The 25,382-nt window shown below is 38.3% G+C and overlaps 1 protein-coding gene across 3 annotated transcripts in view; it reads left to right on the top strand.

Annotated features, from left to right (window-relative positions):
• The window catches only part of ABCC9 (ATP binding cassette subfamily C member 9), a 154,058-nt gene that overhangs the window by 125,317 nt on the left and 3,359 nt on the right, over positions 1 to 25,382 (top strand). For all 3 annotated transcript variants that reach the window (XM_060024418.1, XM_060024419.1, XM_060024417.1), the window contains 8 exons: positions 10,161 to 10,262; positions 10,845 to 10,965; positions 12,226 to 12,356; positions 13,105 to 13,183; positions 15,087 to 15,195; positions 16,559 to 16,662; positions 19,206 to 19,339; positions 21,368 to 21,430. In XM_060024418.1, the coding sequence (XP_059880401.1) occupies positions 10,161 to 10,262; positions 10,845 to 10,965; positions 12,226 to 12,356; positions 13,105 to 13,183; positions 15,087 to 15,195; positions 16,559 to 16,662; positions 19,206 to 19,339; positions 21,368 to 21,430 (843 nt within the window). The remainder of the gene's footprint in view (positions 1 to 10,160; positions 10,263 to 10,844; positions 10,966 to 12,225; positions 12,357 to 13,104; positions 13,184 to 15,086; positions 15,196 to 16,558; positions 16,663 to 19,205; positions 19,340 to 21,367; positions 21,431 to 25,382) is intronic.

Raw genomic sequence — 25,382 nt, 5'->3', positions numbered from 1 at the left:
TTAAGCCCGTGGAAGATCATGTTAGCCCAAAATGTAAAAAATTGTGATTAATCATCTGTTGCCTTCTTCTGCCCTCTATAAAGTAGAAGAATGGGCACAAGCTTTGACATCGTACAGACTTAGTCTAGCAAGTTAATGAATTTATCCAAGTCCCAGTTTGTCATTTGTAAGATAGGCGTAAGAATGTTACCTCATGGGGGTGTTAGGATTAAAAATAATAATATAAATCCCCTAGCTCACTGATTGGCAAGTGCACTCAACAAATGTCTTTTGAATGGTTGGATGGATGGATGAAAAAATGAATTGAAACAGTACCTGCCCTGGTAAGTGGTTAATAAGCCAACCAGTTGGGGTATGAATGAAGTAGGAGACAGGTGAGACCCAAGTCCCATAGGGAAGAGGATGTTGTTTGCAGACTGGTCTGCATAATCTGCAGTATGAATAAGACACTTTGGTAGTAATGATGAGTTGACCGCCGTCTTTTTAAAAAAAATAATTATCTATCAGTTTGTGAAAAGGAAAAGGAGGTTTACTCATGCGGTTGTAAGAACCTCACTTCTGCTGATTAATCACCCCTACTACCATATGCACGCTTTCTTTCAAAACTCAATGGACAAAAAAAAAAAAAAAAAAAAAAAAAAACTCAATGGACCAGAGAGGGCAGATGGTAATGGGAATTTGATAAAGTTGAAATGAAGGAGCCCAAATTAAAATCTGAGTTGTTGACGGGTGGATACAGATTGGTAGGGAATCTTGGATCCCCCTGTGAGCTGTAGTTGCCATGATTTCTCATGGTTTACGGAGATTCTCTACTACTATATTAGTTATTGTGTAGAAATTATCCAGCAACATAACACAATTATATTTCACAAATTTTAGGTAGGAAATTTCTTATGGGTTGCTGTGGGGATTGGGAGGGGGCAGGGCAGATTCTCCTGAATAATCTGTAACTAGCATAAAGGCAGCTGAAGTGTTTAGGACTTAGAACCAAAATATTATTCCTAGATCTTACCCAGACCCTAATTCCTTGCTTTAAGCTTCTGTTTGTTTGTCTAAATCTGTTTTCTCCAAGGAAAAGAAATCATATCTGATAACAGAACTAATGATGAAATAGCTTCATCAAAGAATGTCCTAAAATCACAGGGAGAAAATATCAGTAGTTACCTTTGTATTTGATTTTCCTGAAGTTGAAGATCAAGTATGTTTTTTAGGGGCAAGTGTGTTTGCTTTGGACTTGAGGTGAGTGTCTGACCTGACTCCTGCTTCTACTCTTTAACACTTCCTACTGTCAGGTTAATGGACAAATGTTTAACAAGAATCTTCAAGCAAACCATATGTTCTGCTCTCATAGCCAGAAGACAAGATATTAGAGCCTTCAGACTGCCAAGAAAGGGAAGGTCAGGAAAAATTCAGAGAGGAACAGCAGCCAGATTCAGAACGGGTTAGTTTAGCTTGACTCACACTCCGCTACTTAAACACGCCCCCCCATTAAAGGCAGCTGGACCTACTTGAATATAAAAGAATTCTAGTTCTACCTGCAGAAGTCTAAAAAAAATACTGATATGTGAAAAAGGAAGGGCGGGGTCTGCCATTCATTCTGTTACCTTATAACACATTTGTCTTTGTGTCTTTTCTTTGTTTTCTGTGTATTATACTCTTTCCACGATTTGCTGTCTAGCCTTACCAGATCTCTCCCTTAAAAACCAACACAAAAACATTAAAGGATCCTTTGCTTCTATTTCTGATTAGTAAATATAAAATTTGGTAAGAAACTTGCTGATTTACTGCAACATTCCAGGCGTATCTGCTGATAGGAGTCAAGGTCCAAAGTCCTTTGTGGATGATTTGTCTCTTTCATCTATTGAATTTATGTATCGGTGAGTTTATGTGGGTATACACACAACACATACACACACACACACACACACATACACACACACACACACATGCTTCTAGACAATCCCAGAGATCCAGCTTAAAACAGATTTATTCTCTTTCTGTTCTCTGGGTATACCGAAAGTTTTTATTAGAATCAGAATATTTAGAATATTAGAATATTTATTTGAATATAAATGCTATAATCCAAGAACATATGCCACAGTAGGGGTGTTGAATGAATAAAGTAAAATAAAATGAATAAAAATGATGAATAAAGAATTTTAAAAGTGAGTAAACTCCAATAAGGAAATAACCTTTCTCCCAATCATATACATGTAAATGACCTCATTACTACTGTGCTTCTGTGGATGTGTCTGCATCACTGGAGATACAATTTCCATTTGAAAGAAATGGATCTTGTGTCAAAAATAAGAGAGATATGAACATTGAGAAACAGGACCTTGGAGACTGGGGTGTGAAATGTTCTCCGAACCCCACAGCTGGACATACTCTGCCTCGTAAGTCATTTACAAAAAATAAGTAATGAAAATTTCTATTTGGCCCAATGACTCTGTCTGCATGGACCTTATCTACAGTATCAACACAGCCCCCTCCATTCCCTATTCTCTGATATCTTACTCAGCAAATTAACAAAAATATCTGCTGTAGCAACTATTCTTGGAGCTCCCATAGCAGAAGCACAGTTAAACTGTACCAGGAGGGGGGCAGCATTGGGCATAACTCAGAAGACGCCAGCAGAGTTCCTGATACAGATCTGGGGATTTCACCAACTCTAATTCATGGACTCATGACCCAAGTGGAGAGAAAGAGGAGAAAACTTATCATAGTTTTCTGTGGCTGTTTTTCTCTTCCCTTTCTCTTCATTCTCAATTTTAGCTTTCCAGAACAATGCCACTGAATTCTGTGGACAGTCTCCAGGAGAAGGAAGGGAAACTACAGTTAAAGCACCATTTTTAAGTTCAGGAAAATCCCTGAGCCCCATCCATTTTTTTCTTATTATCTATTAAAATATATATATGTACATATATACGTATATATATGTATATATTTACATACGGCTCTTCTTTCTTTTCCTGGTCATGTTAGGTAAGTGTTAAGACAATTACAAGTTATTCCCTTTCTCTGGCTGAACAGTGTTCCCTATGGAAGATGTAGCCCTGCCCACCATGTTCCTTTCATAGTTATTCTGAATTGGGGAAAAAATAAAGTTCACAACACACTCCAATTAAAAAGGACAAGGATCTAAAAGAATAAAATAGTTTGGCTGGTAGGAAGTAGCCAGACTGTGGCCACCCAGGTTACTTTGGCAGTGGAGGGCAGTGTTTCTCCTCTGGGCGCCAAGTGAAGTGGGCCACAGTCATGTGCAGTGTGTGTCACAACAGCCTAACCTTTGAATGCTGCTTACGTTCTTTTGTTCAGCACAGGGTTTTCTCTTCATCCCTCTGAACTAAACAATTCCAGTTCTTTGGCATCGGTGTTTCCATTTGCGAAAATTGTGTAACTCTATCTAAAGGGTGTCTTTCCAAGGCTTTGTCTTGCTGTGTATGGTGAAAGGATAAAAGAAAAATCACATCAAGAAGCCAAAAAAAAGTCTTTAGAATCAACAGGCTAAAGTGAAAATAGTCTTCAGGGTGAGCTTGCATGAGAGTCTATTTTGTGAAACAGCACAGAGCTTTTTTGTATGTTCATAACTCCATTATAGACAGGTGTGCGTTGATCTTGTAATGTGAAGACCCAGGCACTCAGTGGAACCATAGACGTGGACTTCTGAGGGCTATGTGAAGGAGAAAGGTAGTGTTGTTGATAACTATTTACAAGGGTGTCGTATGGGAAATTAACAGTTTTTACTCTAATCCCACATATAGATAGAGAAATTATTGAATCACTAGAAATCTGATAAGAGGCTTCTCTTTGGACATAGGAATCAAAGGCTTCCCTTCTGGAGGGGAGTGTTGAACTCACAAAGTCAATGGAAATTATAATTTATCACTGTACTTATAAAAATGTCCTGCTGTTGGGCCCTCTCTGAGAGTGGTCATTCACGTATGTAGTAGCTTCTGTTTCCTAAGTAGAATCTCTCATTCCATTGTATCGTTTTGACTGAAGGCGTTTTTCATTGAATTGGTTGGGTAGGATGTAGAAAGCCTTAGCAGAAGAATTTGTGCTTCTAGTAATCCCTAAGTGTTTCCTCTCCTGTGTGTGAGTTATTCAGACTATCTGCTTCTCCTTTCTTAACTTACTGCCTTTAAGCCATTTTGTTATTCACATGTTTGCGATGGAAAGGAAAGAAGGTGTGGAAAGGTAGAGTCACTTTATAATTCATTAAACTTGTTGTTTAATGGTAAAGGAAGTGGAAAACTGGAAACTAACATAAGCTCTGTCAATTTCTCATGTCTGTTACTCTTGTTGTATTTGAAAGGAAGTGATTGGAATTTAGTGGTTTTGCTATGAGATTTCTTGATAAACGTTATGCGCAAAGGAGCTTCCTGTCTTATGCAGATTGAGGTAAAATTCTGATCAAATGCTTCCAAAAAATCTCCAGTTACTTTAAAAAAAAACGTTATTGAGCAGGAGTAGTAATCCTGAAGTGAGCTGAAAAGTATCTCATTGATATAACTAGAAGACAGCACAAATAGCACTTTTTAAAAAAAGAAAATGATGAGGAATATTTTTATGATAAATAACTGTTTTAGATGCTAAACTGCAGACATTTTGGCTTTTAAGCTCTTGTATCTATTTGAACTTACTAGACTGTGGAATTGGGAAGTGGGTTCATCTCCTGAAAAACTTGCTCTAAAGGTGCTTCAAAAAGTTATGCCTTGGACATATATACACTACCAAATGTAAAATAGATAGCAGTGGGAAGCAGCCGCATGGCACAGGGAGATCAGCTTGGAGCTTTGTGACCACCTAGGGGGGTGGGATAGGGAGGGTGGGAGGGAGACGCAAGAGGGAGGAGATATGGAGATATATGTATATGTATAGCTGATTCACTTTGTTATACAGCAGAAACTCGCACACCATTGTAAAGCAATTGTACTCCAATAAAGATGTTACAAAACAAAAGAAAAAATAAGAAAAAAAAATGAGACAAGGCAGGGAAAGCTGTTGGCACACTGCCTGCCATGTGACAAATGGCCAATAAATGTTAGTTATTATTTTATTATTAACTAAAAAAAAAAAGAGAGAGAGGAATAAAGCAGGTGACTTTTATAACTTCTAGCTTTTTCATATTGTATCTTATTTACAGAGAGGAAAAGTGGCCCCAAAAGTCTGTCAATATAATATAAATGTAGCAGAACAAGGTGTAACAATCGTTAGGTCATGTACATTCCAGGGATAGGAATAGGGTTTGGGGAGGCTGCCTGGCACGTTTATGTTGCACAAAGCTCTTCCTCCCACAGAGCCTTCTCTTAGCCCTATGCTGTTAAAGCCCTATGAGATTTGTATCATTAAATACATGTTACACAAGTGGCTATTTAAGGTTACACAACCAGAAGAGAGAGTAGAGGGTATGTGGAATACTTATTGACCTCTTATGAATAAAAGCTCCTATGAATTAAAAAAAAAAAAAGCTATGCCTTTTTGCTGAGGTGTCAAAAACATCTCTTTACATTATCTTTACATATAAATGTTGGCATATTTTATCTACTGGACTAAGAATTAAAATAATGTCTAATGATCATACTGAAAACCTTACAAGTAGTTTTGAAAACATTAGCTCAATGAGAGAGACACGGAAAATATATACTGGCTTTAACTTATCGATCTCTTCCCTCCCTTTTCTCTCTTCATTTGTTTTCACTTCTTTTGCTGGTTTCATTGCCAGGATGAGGCTAACCCACCTATTATCAGAATTACCATTTCAATTCAATAGAAAATAGTTTAAAGTATTATCTGATTCAATCTAACATTGAGTTCTATACAATGGTGGAATCCAGGGCCCAATATAGAATCTAAAGATCCATAATAAATGAACAGGGAATGAGGTGGGAGGAAGAGAGATTGAGTGGGTAATGTTTTCCATTTCCTTTATAATATTAATATTAGGCCTACGTCTAATTTCCATTTATTGAGACTCTGATTAATCTCTTGTTTCGGTATGTCAGTTGCAGCGTTTCTATTCCAGCCCTAGTCAGATTGCTCTTTGTAACACAGAACACAGCATTTTATAAGTTTTTCCTGTACAATGGAAATAGCAAAACAATTAATAATTATTGGGAACTGAATGATGAAGTTCTTGACTTAAGAGTGCTTTTCACTTTAGAAAGGCAAAGAACTCCTAACACACGTAGCACAGCTTTCTAAGATAGTCATATCACAGTTCTAAGCAGGGGATAAAAAATCATAAAACTTTGTGCTGGGCTTCCCACCTTGTCAAATATGCATCCTTGTAATATTTGTACATGTTCAACTCTTAAGTCTGGAAAAGGGATTGGTGGAGACTTAAATGGCTCATAGGAGTCCTTTAGAAAAAAACGTCAGAAGCCTGGATTTAGAAGATATTTGGCTCATAGAAGAACTCAGTGAATGTTTTATGAAGGGGGTCAATGTATCCAGTCATGAATTCCATAAGGAATCATTGGGCCTTTACAGTGTACTTAGCATTACTGTATTCCTGTTGCTGGAAAATTTAGACAGACTCTTTTTTCACGGACTTAGATTCTAGTGAGAGTAAATGGACTATGAACATGAGAACAAATAAGCAAATAAGATCATTTCAGATAGCACGAAGTGTGAGGAGGAAAACAAAGCAAGACAATGCGCTAGAGAACAGCTCCAGGGCTGGGGGTGGGATCAGGAAGGGAAGGTCTCTCCAAAGAGGTGTATTTAAGAATTGACTCCTAAATGACGAGCAGTAAGTAGCCTGGTGTCTGAGACCTCTGGGAAACACTTCAGGCAGAGTCAGTGGCAGAAACAAAGTATGTTTCCAATGTTACTGACCCAGGTCCTTGGAATCTTTAATTAATAGAAATTGAGGGCTTCCCTGGTGGCGCAGTGGTTGAGAGTCCGCCTGCCGATGCAGGGGACGCGGGTTCGTGCCCCGGTCCGGGAAGATCCCACATGCCGCGGAGAGGCTGGGCCCGTGAGCCATGGCCCCTGAGCCTCCGCGTCTGGAGCCTGTGCTCCGCAACGGGAGAGGCCACAACAGTGAGAGGCCCGCGTACCGCAAAAAAAAAAAAAAAGAAATTGATAAGAAGCCAGAGGAGAAATTTAGGCAAGGTTTTACTGCGACTCCTGCTGCAGCACAAGGGAGTGAAAATAAGTAACAGGTGTGCTTGCTCACTTCCCGAGGAAGTGACAAGCCGATTCCTTAAATGGGATGAGGGTGAGGGAGGATCAGTGGGCTGGGGAGAAGGCGTGGCTTACGTGGTCTGCCCACCCACTTGGTGGTGCTGTGCGCAGGGGTCATGCGCAGTATCCTGCTTTTGCTCCCGGCACCTCAGACATGGCAGTTGGTTTGTGGCCTTTTTGTATCTTATTATAATCACCCGAGCTGCGCATGCGTGCAGTTATTTTTAGTCCCTTGTAGTTTCTTTGTACTCTCTAGCTTGGGGGATTCATTGGTTCAGGTGCAAGCACTGCAGTAAAGGTCCTAGGTCCCAGGTCCCAGCTTATCGCACCAAGGACAGGAAGACCAACATAGTTGCAGCAGGATGAAGGAGCAGGAAAGGAATTTCAAATAAGATCAGAGGAGGCAGGGTCTAGACTCCAGACTTTACATCATATAAGGCTTTGTAATTCATCAGAGTCTGAATTTATTATAAGTGCAATAGGAAGGCATTGATAGTTCTAAACAGGGAAGTTATATATTCTTTTAAAAGAATATATGAATGAATGAATGGATAGATGGATGAATGAATGAGGCTCTTCTTTCCAATGAGGTCAGCTGAGAGGAAGCTGAGAACAGAAATTAGTAAAAACATACCCTGCTTCAAACCCTTAAAATGTATGTTGCCCACAGAAATTTCTCAGACGCCGACTGGCATATTTCTTTATATCAAGCTGGGAGCATCTCGCTGGAAATATCTCCTGGTGCTAACTTACTTTCTGAAACTTATCACACAAGCGCTTTATGAGTCTTTTTAGAAAAGATAATATGGAAATAACAAATTTATAACATAACATTAAAAGTATTACCTTTCACAAGAGAGTGGGAAGGAAAAATTCATATTGCTGTAAATATTTTGCAAGTATTTTGGGAACACGTTGGCATTCATAAAATATAAAAGAGCAGCCCAGGCTGGTTAGATTCTGCATTCATGTAGTTGTTGCTTCAAATAAAGGGGGAAAAGGAAGAAGTGTCTGGTTGGGATGTGACAAGTTGTTAACAAATGGATACCTCGGAAGAAGCGGTCAAAGGAATATTTACTACCTCTGTGGAATTTACTCCCTCAAGGGATTGACTCTCATGATTTCTTTCTTTATTTTTTGTAAAGATAATGGGAGTCATTACAGAATTAAATTTCAGTGCCTGTTTTAACCTTTGATGTTTATGATGCACGCAAACTTTTAAGCTTGCTTCAAACCTTTGAAAATCATCCAGGGGGAGAAAAAGACATCCTGTTACATGGAGGGGGGTAAATCTAACTGATATTTAATCTTTTCTATTCCTTTCAAAATCCCTGTAAATTAGGTATCATTTCTATTTTCCGAAGAAGAAACTGAGTCTCAAAGGGGTTTAAATGACTCATCTAAGCTTACTAGCTGGTAATTGACAAAAGCATCATTTGAACCCAGATCTCTGATTCCAAGGCTGGGATCATTGATTGCTCCCCAACAATTTGATCTTTGGTGCTATTTAAAAAGAGGCAAGGATGTGCACATGCTAGCTGATTTGAGAAACTGCATTCTTATATGCATATATATATGAAGTTTTATAGTTTTGTTTTATTTATTTATTTTTGGCTGCATTGGGTCTTAGTTGCTGCGCACTGGCTCTCTTGCGTCGAGTGGGTCTACTCTTCGTTGCGGTGCGCGGGCTTCTCAATGCGGTGGCTTCTCCCGTTGCAGAGCACGGGCTCTAAGCACGCGGACTTCAGTAGCTGTGGCACACGAGCTCAGTAGTTGTGGCTCACGGGGTCAGTAGTTGTGGCTCATGGGCTCTAGAGCGCAGGCTCAGCAGCTGTGGCGCATGGGCTTAGTTGCTCAGCAGCATGTGAGATCTTCCCGGACCAGGGCTCAAACCCATGTCCCCTGCCTTGGCAGGTGGATTCTCAACCACTGCGCCAGTGGTTGAGAAGGGTTGACCAGTGGCTTCTCAGGGTTGAGAAGCCCTGAGAAACTGCATTCCTGACTTCAGCATGTTAAACACTCTATTACTGTCATCATGGTCTTATCACCTAGTTACTAGTTATTTTTTTGAGGTAGCAGAGGTTATCTTTCTAGAGATGGTTATCACCAGTGAGATGAGACTTGAGATAATTCTAGAAAGTGTTCCTGCCTGAACTTCTCTCTGCTTCTGGCATGTGTGACACATCAGCATGACAAGTTTTAAAGATTTCTTTTTCAGAAGATAAGACGGAATAGTGCCTAAGAATAGTGCCTGGGAAATGGGGAAGAAAGAGTGTGTTAGAAAATGGACAGATGTCCCTTAGCTCTCCTTTGAGTTTAAGGCTGGCCTTAATGAATTTTTTAAATTTCTCAGAAGAGTTTATCATTGGGTCATAGACAATTCGGATACTCTAAGACATGCCATATTTCTAATTTAGGAAGAAAAATTACACTTATTCCTATTTCCATGAAATCTATAGATTTAATATCCCAGACTCTGAGACCAGATAGTCGACAGTAGTTCGGATACAAATCCCAATAAGCTAACTAGAGGCAAACTTCTGCAAAGGCCTTGACTTAGCATACAAGAGAGCTAATCTCAACCCTGGTATAAGCACACATGAAATTTAAGGTAGAAAGTTAAGTTCAAAAATAATTGCTTGTCTGGCAACACAACGCAGTAGATAAGAGAAAGAAAGAAAACCCTGTGTCTGATCCTGGTCGTGCCAGAAATTGCAGCTTAATTTCTGACCAGGTGTTTAACGTCTCTGAAAGCATATCTGCATGAATATAATCAGAGCCTTGCATCGTTTCCCTTCCCGTCCTAATAGTGTGAGTTGTTATACCTTCTGTAACATTCTTCCGAAACGTAACAGGATACACAAGGAGTAGCGTTTATTCTCTTAGTGATCACCTGGGTTGATTGAGATCTTTGGTTTAAGAACTTGGGGAGAATCTTTTAATATTTTTTTCTCACTCCTTTTTAGGATTATCTGGGAGCTTGCATTGTTCTCACTGCATCAATTGCATCCATTAGTGGGTCTTCCAATTCTGGATTGGTGGGCTTAGGTCTTCTGTATGCACTTACGGTACGTATGGATGAAAGTCTCTTTTTGCGCAGTGCTGGAGGTACTTTCTGTATGTGGTTATTATCAACTCTTATTCGTGGATGTTAGAGAGGAGTTAGAAATTCATAACGAGATGACAGCCTGCAAATAATAGTAGATTTGGGCCCAAACCCAGCAGTTTAGGATGGCATGGATTCATTTCTGATATTGCGAGCCAATTTTTAGAAAGTCCTCAAACCCTCTGGTCAGAGTTCTCCCAAGGCTGTTTGGAATTCTTGTCCTGAGTTGCTCACCACACATTTAGGGACACTAACTTGAATATGACTATAAATGAGGTAAATGGAAACAGAGATACAACTATCCACTGTGCAGGGAAGTCAGGACAGTTCACAGAACAGTGACATTTGAGGACCCTTGAAGAAGAGCAGACACTTTCTTTGCCAACTTTATCCCATGACATCCTCTCTGGTCTCTGATATCCTGCAGCATTTATGAATTGTACCTATATGAACTGTCCAAGTCATCCTATCCCCTAATATCCAGTGCTTACAAAAATTATGACTTCATTTTATATGTGTTCATTGTTTTTGTCACCTGACACAGATAACCAATTATTTGAATTGGGTTGTGAGGAACTTGGCCGATGTGGAGGTCCAGATGGGGGCAGTGAAGAAAGTGAACAGTTTCTTAACTATGGAGTCTGAGAACTATGAAGGCACCATCGGTATTGTTCTGAATATCATTTTATTTCACTTAGTTATTTTTAAAAAAAGATTAGTTGTGTGTCAGGCACACTGTCATTTTTGCTTTTGTTTTCCACTTCAATGGCCAGAGAATCCCCTCTCATCTTGACTTTGCTTGATAAAGGTACACCTGAACCTGAAAAAGATGTGATTATTTAGGCCTGAAAAGTCTTGGATACAACGAGAGTCCAAATTGATATTATTTAGTAATACTTAAAGAGAATGATATATATGGACTTTATTAATTACCAACCTAAATTATGAACTATTCTATTCTCTTTCTCCAGACCGTATTAACTTAGATGGCAAGAAACTTGGATTTTAAATTCTAACTGAGATTCTTAGCCTTGCTAGAATAAAACTGGCAGAAAATTCAATACTGAGGACAGACTAATCTTCCTTAAATGTAAATCTCATGCTTCAAATGCATTCTTTTGCCTAAATCCTTCAATAGCTCTCGAGGTCTTCAAGGACAAACTCCAGGTAACTTAGCTCAGTCTGCTAGACCCTTTGTTAGTCAACCCTTACCCACCTTCCTACTCTCATTTCTCATCGTCCCACCTATACACCTTTTACTCGGGCCATACCAACATGCTATGCTTTCTTTATATCTTTGTTCTTCTCCCTCTATAAATTTGAAACAACTTTCCCGACCTCTTATCCTTTAAGATTCATCTCAGGCACCGTCTCCACTTGAAACCCTCCTGGAACTCTTGGGTTACCACCATCTCTGCTCCCAGAACACCTCGGATTGGCCTCCATCACGTGACTCTCCATGCAGTCCTGTAGGGTCTAACTCACTTGCATGCGTCCCCCGGGCACAATGAGCACCTTGAGGCATGTCTTCCATCTCCATATTCCCAGCATCCTGCACAACACCTTTCACATTTGAAGCATTCAAATATTTGATGACCAACTGAGTGAACAAATGAATCCATTCACAGATGAACCACTACGAATAGAATTGAGTGATGGAATGCTGGGAGATATGATGCCCATTAATGCTCCAAAACAGACACACAAAAGCTATTTTTAAAGTTCTTAATCAAGAGGCTTTTACTCTAAATGAAATTTTAATTTAAAAAACTCAGAACTTGGTTCAGTACTACTTTCAATTTAGAAAAAAATTATGTGTGTATGTATAAATGTATATAAGTATGTGTGTGTTTCTTTCTACCTCTCTCTCTCTGTCTCTGTCTCTGTCTCTTTCTCTCTTCCCTTACCCCATCTCCACCCCCCAGATCCTTCTCAAGTTCCAGAACACTGGCCTCAGGAAGGGGAGATCAAGATTCATGATCTGTGTGTCAGATATGAAAATAATCTGAAGCCTGTTCTTAAACACGTCAAGGCTTACATCAAACCTGGGCAAAAGGTATGGAATTCACTGCCATTTGATTTATTTCATACAAACCCTCAGATGGAACCACTCCATTACCACCTGAGCTCTTTAGACATCCCAGCCAACCACAGCCTCACTGGGCTCCCATTATATTCCCTACACTTTATAGGTCAGACCATTTGCACAAAAGAGAAAAGGGAGAGAGTGGATCCAGATAAAATACACATTCTCTAAGTTGTATTGCGATTCATTCGTCTCCCATGAAGATCAAGAATGTGAACAATAGACATGTTTTTCAAAATTTCTAGCTTTTGGCTCATGACCATTCCAGATATCCCCTTGAGAACGTTTGTGTTTGTACTAGCTCTAGTCCCAAAATGATTTATTTTAGTTATTGTAAAAAGAGCAAGTATGCAGAAAAATGAACTCATTTTACATTTTGTTATAAAATCATCACTTCTAAGATAAAGTGGAACACTTGTTTGCTAGGTCAACAGTATACTAGATGCAAACATGAAGCCACAAAGGTAAAACAACACACCCACATAGAAATCAAAAGAGTTAGAGTGGAATCATTGAAGATTTGTTGAAGACCCCATGTTTTTAGCTTAATAATGATAATTCCTAAGGGAGATCTGAGAAGAAAATGATTATTTTAATGTAACTGTTTACATAGAGTTGCAGTTTCATCATGGTGTCTTACGTAAGGTAAAAATACTTCTGCCTATTTTCTATCTTTTGTCTGAGTCCTCTTCTCTCTGAGTGACAGTTGATTTCTTAGGTGGGCATATGTGGTCGCACTGGCAGTGGAAAGTCATCGTTATCTCTGGCTTTCTTCAGAATGGTTGATATATTTGATGGTGAGTTACTAACTAAACTTTTTCATTAGCTGTGTGATGCTCTTCCTTAAAAAAAAAAAAAATGCAACATCGACTTACCTAATCCTGCAGAAGTAAAAAGTAAATATTTATAAGTACTGTGTGTCCTGAAACCCATGATTTGAGACAGGTATCCCAGATAAGCAGTCTAGGAGTAAAGAAAAAACATAGAATTGGGGAAATAAAATTATTAGCCCTAAACTCAGCTCTAGATATTATTATTAGACCATTCTATTCAATTGGTAAAATGAAAACAAGGCCATCCATTTTGAATAGCAACAGATAGAGGTGGCATTTCAAGAGGAAGGAAGAGAGGAAAAGACTGTCTCGCTTCCTGCAAACTAAATATATATATATATATATATATATATATATATATATATATATCTTTCCATCAAAGGAATAAAAAGAAGATAAGTAATCTGCATTTTAATTTTCGTGCATGACTCTTACCATCATCTTCTTAATAACATGGTTTAATGATGTTGAGCATTTTGTTAGGAGGCAACCATTGCTGTAAAGTGCCAAGCACACGTTGACAATATACAAAAATAATTATTCATCCACAAAATTATTAATAATATTGAACATGGAAGTCATCTAATCTTTGCTTTAGAAAAAATATGTCATTATTTAGTCTGTCAAGTGGCCTATAGATAGGCCCACACATATGCCATCTTGAATGAAAGGAGATCCATCAGCTCAGGAAGTACTTAACTATTATTATCTGTAATGATTGTGATAATGGTGATAGTACCTCACATTTTTATCGCCTTTGACAGTTTATATTATTTAATTTAATCTACACAACAGCTCTGTGAGATAAAGAGGTCAGTTTATGAACAACAGAGTTGAACTGTGGTCATTGCAGGTTCTTTGGGGTTTAGATTCAGTGACGGGGTAAGTATCTGCCTCTAGGTGAGCCGCTTGCTCTTTCCATGGCTGGTAATAAGACACAGATACTTTAAGGGTTTTCTGTGGGATTTGCATTATAAGCCAATTACATGATCCAAAGACAATTGATTGAAACTTTTCATTAAAAAACTGTGGTTGTGATGAAACATATTAGATTAGCCATATTCTCATGAGTCCAGAAACATCATTTCAGGCCCCATGAGGACTATGATGACTGTTTTTAATATCGTTATAGGTGACTGAGATTTTAATAGATAATATATTATTCTTGAAAGAAAGTTTAAGCTAACATCTTGCCTGCTTTTGGGTCTAAATCCAGCTGGAAAAGGGACTCCAGTTGCCATTCTTCTCTGGGCATTCTCATCTCATAGAGCAATATTGTCTTTGCACAAAGCGATATGATAAAATAAATCTATCAGGGAAAGGCAAGGACGTCAAGATTGTGCAAGTCTATGTACAGTGTGGAAAAATTCACTAAAATGTGATACCTATGTCATAGAATTTACTTTCTTACTTGTAATGCACTGTACTGTTCAATCAATAAACGAGTGAATAAGACAGACAGAAATGCCCATCTTCAACGATCTTGTATTCTAGTTGGGGGAGAGAGACAATAAAAAAGATCAGTAAATGTATATAGAATGTCCTGTGAAGGAAGATAAAGCCAAGAATAGGATAAAGGAATATTGGAAGGAAGAGGACCACTGAGGGAAAAAAGTACTTTTGGTTTGTATGAACCACATAAACTGCATAAAAAGTGGAAATCCCTTTAGGAGAAAATACATAAGAGCAGATATCACCGAAATGTATATTTTTCGTAGAGACATATCATGATGTTTTTAATACTTGAATGGAAAGCTTCCTCTTCTGAATTTCAGTTCTGAACTAGGAAAGTACTTCCAATCTGTAAACAGATATTACTTTACTCGTGATTTGACTACATGCCGCCATTTTTGTTTTTCTTTAACAGGAAAGATTGTCATTGATGGGATAGACATTTCAAAACTGCCGCTGCACACACTGCGTTCTAGACTTTCAATCATTCTGCAGGATCCAATACTATTCAGCGGTTCTATTCGGTAGGTGACGTATTCATTCATCAGAAACCCATGTGCCTCAGGACTTACCCTTCGGCTCACAGGAGGGTTTTACTCAGAATTGCTTTTCAGGTAGGTGTGAAAGTTTGTCACCAAGATGATGAGGTCAAATGTTCTGTCCCACAGTTTGGATTGGGGCACCTAGAGTGGCTAAATCAACCTATAGAAGCCCATCCTTTGTGCCGCCAGAAGTTCATCTCTTCTATCCGACCCTACAAACGTCCCTTTTTCCTCTGTACTTGGGGACAGTGATTCCTGGCAGACATTTCTGAGGTGTCCACCCTACAGACACCCTGCCTATCTCTGTGTGTCTGGTCTGGCCTCAGCAGATATTGAGTTTGGTTAATACCTTGAGTCCCTCCCATCACCCACAACTTCTCCTTCTGCCGAAATTGCTCTGAAGAAGCTGCTGCAGCCTTCTCCATGCCTGGTTTGTGGTTTCTCATGAAAAAAAAAAAAAAGAATGGAGGTACTACTCTTTGCTAGGTCCTTTAAATATTGATATATCATCTCATCAAGTCCTCAGAGCACTGCTCTAGTGTTCACATTATTGCCCCCATTTTACAGATGAGGATTTTGAACCTCAGAGAAGCTGTAGCTTGGCCAAGTTCATATACTTAGTAAGTGGTAGCACTGCCATTGCAAATAAAGTGTGTCCAGCTGCAAGGCCCACTGTGTCATCATCCACCAGATCAGCGCTCTCATTCCATCCACCCTCTGTTCTCTCTTGCTCCCCTCCTCTACCTACTTAACTGCAAAGTATTTGCCACCTTCTACTAAATATTCCTTGTCTTGAAGAGAAGATGTATGTAAGATTGCTCCATATTCAATTGTAAAATTACTTCAATTAAAAGTTCTGGGCGTATCAGATTATTTAGCAATATTATAGTAAATCTATATCTCTGATTATATTTATTATGAATATTGTTATTGTGGTTGGTGCAGCATAGCTCATCTGAAATAGCATTGCACGTTCCCATATAGATTTATGTATTTAATGTCAGTTCTGTAGGAATACTTTGCTAGACACTCTTCAAGTTATATTATACATAATATGAAAGTAGATGTATCCAATTTAATGAATTGTATCAAATCTTATCACGGATTTAAACTTACTAATGATATCATCGAAAAACATTGCCCATAACATTCAGGTCATTCATTCACCCATCAAGCATGAATTGAATGCCTGTTCTATCCTAAGCACTGCTGTAGATCCTGGGCATACAGCAGTAACCAAAACAAATAGGATTTACATTTTAAGGAAAGAACAGCAGTAAGCAAATGTACATTAAAAATCATTTTTAAAATTTATCCACTAATTAACTGATTTTTTTTCCTACAGATTTAATTTAGATCCGGAGTGCAAATGCACGGATGACAGACTTTGGGAAGCTCTAGAAATTGCTCAGTTGAAGAATATGGTCAAATCCCTACCAGGAGGTCTAGGTATATTTTCTAAATGATACATTTATTTTTTACATATGCAATGAATTCCACATATCTACATTTTTTGCTGGACTCACATAATTCTAGTGTTAAATCTCCTTATGTTTAAAATAATCTCCTAAAGGTCATTAGGACAACTTCAAAATCTAGTGTTTTTGCAGGGGGTGCAAGAGGATGAAACCTTATAACCTTCTGTTCTAGGCGAGCAGGCCAAAATATTCCAATTAATACATTTATCTCTTTAATCTTTCCACCATTGATGGATATAGATCAGTTTAATTAGAATGTTTCCTTGTGGTCATTCTGCTCACATGATTTACATGAATGCCTAACCCTCAGTAGGTAGATAAGCGGACTGAAAAGGCTGTTAGGTCCAAAGAGTACTTGGTACCATTTAGAAGCAGGTATTTTCTCCGCAGTAGCAGCCATTTTCTTTGCTGCCAGGAGGGCATATTCCTTTTACTTACATAACATAATTTTTTGGAAGACATTATTTTCTATTACCTAGCTGCAGGATCAGTTTGGGTACTTGTGTAAGATATGAAACATGTACTCAAACAATCCCTGAGTTAAATTCAGTCCCAGATGTAGTATAATTTCTGGCAAATAACCGATGATAAAAACAAAAGAGCAATGTGAATAACGAAAGAACAACATGATTAATGAAACAAGAGAGAGTTCATGATATAGTCTTTATTCATAAAAGCGAACGTCTGTAGTTTTGGACTTCTGTTTCCTTAAAACCCGAACACATTTAAGAAAGCGTTGGAAAGGTAGTGGTTGGTTGGTATTCTAATTTTAGTACATAATGTGTAGTTGCCAAATTGATTGTGTTGTTTGGCATCTAGTTTGTTTTTTTTTTTTAATTAACCCACAAAATAAAATGATGTTTGTTTGTTAGTTTATTTGGGAAAGGAGACTCAAAAACAATACCTTTTTTTTTTTTTTTTTTTTTTAACATCTTTATTGGGGTATAATTGCTTTACAATGGTGTGTTAGTTTCTGCTTTATAACAAAGTGAATCAGTCATACATAAACATATGTTCCCATATGTCTTCCCTGTTGCGTCTCCCTCCCTCCCACCCTCCCCATCCCACCCCTCCAGGCTGTCACAAAGCACCGAGCCAATATCCCTGTGCCATGCGGCTGCTTCCCACTAGCTATCTACCTTACAGGGCGAGAGAGAGTCATGGGCATATACATAGTAACAAACGCAGTAAGGTAGATAACAATACCTTTTATGATGATAATTTAGTCCCGAGGAAAAGGCATCCCTCAAACGAAATTGGGGCAGCGTGTCTTTAAGGATAGTTTTACTGACTTTGCCTGTGTCACCGTGGAAGTAATTGCAGAGGTCTGGGTGAACTTTCCCATAATAATTTTTGATGTCTGCTCTGGAAAGCCCAGCAAATGTACTTGAAAAATTGAAAAGTCTACTTGCGATAATGCTTACAGACCTTTTTTCCTTGGTATTTAGAGACTCTGCCCTCCCCCCGTTAATAATTGGAAAGGCAGACAATTACATCTTTATAGTTCTCTTCACTAACATGAGACCTGCATGTACCTGTTTTGAATCATGGGCATAGTATTTGGGGGTATGGTACAGTGTAAGCAACAGGGAATTGCATTTACACTATGTAATTGAATACCGTTTATGCTCATTGTCTTAATAAAGATTACATCAGTGGTTTGATAATGATCTGGTTCATGCCAACTCTAGTGAAGAACATTCGTCATGTCCTGCTTCCTTTTTATTTATTATATACATTAAAATTTGGAGAATAGATGCATAGCCTCCAGGCGTGAGAAATTATAAGAATTTGATGCAGTGAGGCAATAATCAATAGAAATTTCCTCTCAGAGCCCTACTAAAAGGTGTTTGAATCCTAATAATATAGATTATTTTGGAAATAGAACTTAAGCTAAACTCACAGTAGTACTTTATAAAATGTGGTTGAAACCAAAAAAAAAAAGAAAGTATAATGAGGACATAACTCATTTATCCATGCAATAAAGTTTCATTCAGCTACTATGTCAGATACCAAGTGGTAAGTACTGGGGTTACATTGATAAACAAAAACAAACCCAGTCCTTACCCACTAGGAGCTTAAAGGCCAGGGGGATGATATAATGGAAGGAGAACAGGTATTGGAGTTGAGAATATTCTGTTTCTTATCAAGCTCTACTACCAGTTAACTAGGTGATCTTGGGCAAGCCACATCATCTCCCTGGGCCTTGGATAATTATATTAAATAATTAAATAATCTCCAAGGTCTTCCAGTCTTTAAAATGTTTAACAGTATTTTATATCCTACTATAAGGAGGGAATTTACCACCTGTTTTCAAACACAGGGTGACCCAGGATCATCTTAATTTTCCCCAGTTAAAGTTCCTCTTTGCTTTTCCAATGTGAAATCCTTGCATCAGTACAAAGTGATATGCAGCATGTTCTTGTAGGACATAATGTGTTTTCCACTACTTTGCCCAAGGAAAACGTTCGTATCATTTCTTTAATGAAGTCCTTGCTTCTTTTTTTGACTTAGATGCAGTTGTCACTGAAGGTGGGGAGAATTTTAGCGTTGGACAGAGACAGCTGTTCTGCCTTGCCAGGGCCTTTGTCCGCAAGAGCAGTATTCTCATCATGGACGAAGCGACAGCTTCCATCGACATGGCCACAGTGAGTGCATTATCTAAGCTTCTTTAAATTGATGAGATGAAGAAATGCATGTGAAAATTACAATTTATTTTTCCTGATTGGATTCTGAATGCTCAGTACTATTGTTTTGAGTATCTTCTCAGCCACCTCCTTGATCAACCAATGATACAGCACAACAGAATTTCAGTAAAGGAGACTTGACTCTTCTTTTAAAGGACCTCCTATTGCCAATAAACATCATATAAATTTGTCATCACTTTTTTTCTAGTTTTATTTTATTTTACTTTATTTTTCTCCATTCTACCTCTTTTTAATTGAATAATAGTTGATTTACAGTGTGTGTTAGTTTCAAGTGTACATTAAAGTGACTCAGTTATACATACACATAGATCTATTTTTTTCAGTACCATCACTTTTTGATAAATCCTCAAAACAGTAAAATTCCAGGGCTCAGTTGATGCGAGTACTGTTCTGTATTCAAGTATTCAAGTGTTGTGTCATGGAAGTTCTAAGATGAAGTGTGCAAATCTCTATTTAATAGAATCTATTGATAATCGAAACCAATCATTTTCTAATGCAATTTGAAGATGGAGTCATTATAATTAATGTTGGCTAGAATTAATAATGGCCTTCTCAATGTATTCATGGTAACGAGGCAGAAACTTTGCCTTTTGAAAGAAATCATTTAAAAGTGTCAAATAGGGGGAGGGATAAATTAGGAGTTTGGGATTAACATATACACACTACTGTATATAAAATAGATAATCAACAAGGACCTACTGTAGAGCACAGGAAACTCTATTCAATATTCTGTAATAACGTATATGGGAAAAGAATCTGAAAAAGAATGGATATATGTATATGTATAACTGAATCACTTAGCTGTACACCTGAAACTAACACAACATTATAAATCAACTATACTCCAATATAAAAGAAAAATTAAATTTTAAAAAAGTGTCAAATATGTCCAAGAAGGATCTGTCTGGAAGGCTGTGATTGAGTGGGGAAAATATCACATTGAACTGCTATCAATTAATGTTGTTCTTATAAAAGTTAACTTGATATTAAAAGTTTGGTATCAGAAAGGACAAAAATAAAAATCTTATTTCTTTTCTTACTGTACACTTTAGATTGAATAAAACTACCCAAAAAGGTGAAACAGCTTCAAGATTATTAAGAGCCATATATATGGAGGTGCTAATTTGACATCATTTACTTGTATTAAGTAAGACTAATCAGTTAAAGTACCTATTCAAAGTTTATATATCCTTCTCCGAGTTAAGATAATTTAAAGCAATGAAGTAGTTTCTAATGAAGCCATTTCACTAAGTAAACATAACTACATCAAAATTAGTATTAATTACTAAGTTCTTACAATATTGTGGCTTATTGTAAGGATAGTACTGCCTCAGTAAAGATGAGAGAGAGAGAAAGAGGGAGAATAACAATGAATTAATTGGTAATAAACCATGTAATTGGAAGAAATAGCTCCCTCACTTTAAGACTTAGATAATCGAGCTTTTTTTCTAGGATAGAGGTAGAATTCTTACCCAGGATATCTTTTAAAATATAATGATAACAATGGTTTGTGGTGGGAATAAAAATAGTTCCTGCCTGGAATGTACTTTTATGGGTCAAAATCCAAATTTTTAGCATGTACTTTATTTTTTCCTTTTCTGACACAAAACTTAACACTATTTTAGGGTTTTATTAGTTTTGAATACATCCTTTTTATGGCATAACTCAAGTGAGCATTTCCACACCCATTTGGTTTCATTTTCCTCATTCAGTTTCCTGGCAATAAATCTATCAGTCATTCCTAGTTGATAAGCTGAGTTTTATTTGCATTTTGAAGACACTGCAGAAGCCAGCCAGAGCTTGCTGCTGGGCACTGCTCCCTGTTAGGCCTTCTGCAGAAGACTTAGCAGTGAGAGTTCTCGGAAGAGATTGGGCATGTTGAAGCCTTGTTCTTAGGGACGCAATATCAATATTATGGCAAGAGAAAGTAGTCCAGAGAAAATTCAGACTCTATTTATTTTTTGGCAGGAAAACATTTTGCAGAAAGTGGTAATGACAGCTTTTGCAGACCGCACCGTTGTTACAATAGCTGTAAGTATGGGCGACAGAGTTGATTTACTGCTCTTTGGTTTTTCTTCCAAGATTCAATATTCTTTATTTTTGAGCAATTAAAATATGCTGAATCATGTATTTCTCTGCTAATATTTCTGTATCTGTACAAAAAAAAGAAACAACAACAAAAAAAGAACAGCTATGGTTTGAAAGCCTTTACACTGTTTTTTTCCAAGCCGTCTGCCCTACCTTCCTCTGCTAGGTTACAATGAAAGAACATTCTCAGTCTCGGGATTCCAGCAGGTCGTGGCCTGTACTTTTTCACCAGATACAGATGGCAGTTCATATGGGATTATTCTTTCTTTTAATAATCGAATTGTCTGATGATCAGTTTCAGAAGCAAAATTCATTGGTTTGACTCCCTAGTCTGCTACTATTTGCACTTAACTTCTATGTTCCTATTTACTTAGCTGTTTGCAAAGAGACAATGAGACAGCTGTTCTGCCTTGCCAGGGCCTTCGTCCTCAAGAGAAGATAATCAAATTGAAAAAAATGCTTAAATCTTTGTAATGCCCATTATAGCTTACTTCAAAGAGGCCATGGTTTTGTCTCTTCCTCTTTGCAGATGGATGGATTCTTATTGACATTTAGGCTTACATTTAACAGAACTACTTTTTAAATGAACTGCTTAAGACATTTTTCCCTCTTGCTGATTCTTTTCTCTTCTTTCCCTTTTTCTTTTCTCTCCAGCACCGTGTCTCTTCAATCTTGGATGCAGGCATTGTTTTAGTCTTATCTGAGGGTATATTAGTGGAGTGTGATACTGTTCCCAACTTGCTCGCTGTCAAGAATGGCCTCTTTACCACTTTGGTGATGACCAACAAGTAGACATCCTGAGCTACTCTGCCAAGTAGTCCATTCTCTGGTAGTTATCTTAGCAACCTCCCCCCAGTAAGGCCCAGCGAAGGCAGAGATTAGAGGGGAGGGAGGTGTTGAGGGAACCAACTACAGGGTATTATTATACAAATCAGTTCAACCGGGGTGCCACCGTGCTCAATACAAATGAGGCACTTGAATGTTTTCAAATGTACACGTGCACGAGAGAGAGAGTCGGGAAACCTGGACCCAGATTTACCTCTATCTGAAGGAACACTTTCGCTCTTCCTTGAGGATGTTCTGTAAGCGTCCTTAAAGTACCGTACACGTGATGCTCCTTACCTGTCCTGAAGAATGCATCGTTTAACTTAATAATTACTTAAGTTTAACAGTTGAGTCATAGGAGTTATGTATGGAGTGCTTGCTTGCGCTTCCAGTTTTGTGAATGATGCATGGGAGAAAGGGTACCCTTTGAAGTGCAGCTTTTTCAGGGTGGCTGGAAATGATTCCCCATCAGGGCCCACCTTCTGTAAACTGGGCCTAAGTAAAAAGAAATCCACTTTCTCTCACTTTCCCAGTGAACTCTGTGATTCTTTCTGCCCTGGAGTCGCTTGATTAACTCATTCACACTAAAGTGTGAATGACATAATGGGTGAGAGAATTGGCTAACTTGAAAAATGTTTCTATAATATTTCCCAGAATTTTCTCACTGAAGAGATGGGGAGGAAGACCTTCCTGCTCCCCTGAAAAAGGCAGATTAAAAGGGGAAAAACAGACCTTTGTTTACTCAAAGAACTAGTTTTCTTTACTCTGCATGAAGCATGGTATTGTTGGGTGCTCCCATTTAGTCAACACCTGAAAGATACTTGAGCATAATTTGTATTTTTTCATCAAAAAAATATGTTCTCTTACCTGATTTCTGTTCTCCTACATTCACTGTTACTTTTCTGTGTACTTGACTATCTTTTACCCATTCTTCCTTTCAAGACCACCAGTGTGGAGGTGGCCACCAGGACACCTAGAGTTCTCTCCCCTGGACACACAGAAAGCTGTAGAGGAGAACAGATTACTGTGGGATCAACTCTTTTTACCAGGCTTATAGGAAGGAGAACTCCACCAATTTGTGGTAGACCCCTTGTACAACAACCCTCAGCTCTGTTAAGAGTAACTATTTTTCCTTCCCTGATAAAAGCTGTTCTGTTACTTTTGGTAACTGCCGCTGAAAATTGTGGAATAACTTTGAAGATAACTTTCTCAGGCTTCGAAAAAGCAGCGCTCAGACCCCAAAATAGTGCGTGGCATTTTTTTAAGGAAGGTGATCTATTCTTCGCTCTTGATGAAATTAATTTCTCTGGAGCATTTTGAAAATTTCATCATTGCTATGACAATTGATACCGTACTTCGTCAAGTGAAAAATACTTTGGAGTAATAGAATAAACACTTGATATATTTATTTCTATAGGCCACGTGTTTCAATATTTTTAAAAGTAAACATTATTTTAGAATATCAAGGCAATGTTTATAATATTCTGTTTATGGATTTAGAAGCCAGGTTTTTTTTTAGTATCTATGATATGGTTATTGAAGAACTAATTTTTTTGAAGGGAATGCATAGCAGCTATTAAATAGCTCATTATGTTTATTTTTTTTCTAAATGTATGGGGATGCAAGTGGCTCTGGTCCATTCTCAAAGATAGGTAAACATTATCCTTCAAAGTGTGATAATTCCTAAATATATACCATTCATTACCTGTATTTAGTGAATGATGTAGGTTTGTCTATGGATGTTGAAAATAGTGGTGAATGTTCTAAGCAGTCATCTTTATCACATTCCATATTCATGTTGCTTTTCCCCTCTAGTTGTGAGTGCCAGCCAGGATTGCTCGCTTTTCTGAAAGCGTGAGCATTGAGACTACCCCATCTGCATGGCTCAGGGCAAGTGATAAGCCTTTGCTTCTGGGGATGGCGTTAGGCTGGACTTTGGATTGTTAGGAGAAGACGCTTTGGAAGACTGTGTACCAGCTAGAGAAATGATATGTCTAGGTTCGGCAGTCCCATCTTCATACTGATGTTTTGACCTGTTCAGTCCAGGTCCAATATGATGGGCCCTGGCCACATGTGGCTCCGAGCACTTGAAATGTGGCTGGTCCTATTGAGAGGTGTTGTAAGTGTGAAATACATCCTGGATTTCAAAGACTTGATACTAATAAAAGAAAGTAAAAGATCTCATTAATAATTTTTATATTGGTTACATGTTGAAATAACATTTGGGGTATATTGGTAAAATACATTACTAAAATAAATTCCACCTGCTTATTTGTGCTTGTAAAATGTGGCTCCTAAGAGATTTAAAATTACACGTGCCTCACATTTGTGACTCACATTATATTTCCGTGGGACAGCACTTATCTTAGCAAGAGTAGTGAAAAGGTCCACGGCAAAGACTTTTCCCTTGTAAATCCTAACGATAAAAAAATTATAGCAGCTGACATTTATTATTTGCTCATATGTATCAGACAAAGTCCTGAATTTTTTTCTACATGGATTATCTCATTTGATCCTCACCACCGTTCTCCAAGGCAGGTACTATGACGACCACCATTTCACTGATATGAAACGTGAAGCATACAAAAGTTGTTTGTTGCTCGAGGTTGCACAACCAAAACATGAGTCCATTCTAACTTCAGAGCCTTCATTCTTTTTTTTTTTTTTTTTTTTTTTTTTGCGGTACGTGGGCCTCTCGCTGTTGTGGCTTCTCCCGTTGCGGAGCACAGGCTCCGGACGCGCAGGCTCAGCGGCCATGGCTCACGGGCCCAACCGCTCCGCAGCATGTGGGATCTTCCCGGACCGGGGCACGAACCCGTGTCCCCTGCATCGGCAGGCGGACTCTCAACCACTGCGCCACCAGGGAAGCCCCAGAGCCTGCATTCTTAACCATGATGCTAAGAATGACAGGTGAACAATCCTCTAAGTAACCAGATCCTCCCAACAAAATGGTGGAGATAGCTCACACTTTGAAGTTAATAAGTCTGGTGTGGTTGCTGGTTCCGCTACTTATTATCTGTGTGATACGCTTTTGCTTTACCTCTATGAACCCCAGCGTTCTCGCCTATAA

The sequence above is a fragment of the Delphinus delphis genome, chromosome 11 (genome assembly GCF_949987515.2).
Source record: "Delphinus delphis chromosome 11, mDelDel1.2, whole genome shotgun sequence".
In the NCBI taxonomy this organism is placed as follows: Eukaryota; Metazoa; Chordata; class Mammalia; order Artiodactyla; family Delphinidae; genus Delphinus; species Delphinus delphis.
This window is presented reverse-complemented; position numbering and strand designations above follow the sequence as displayed.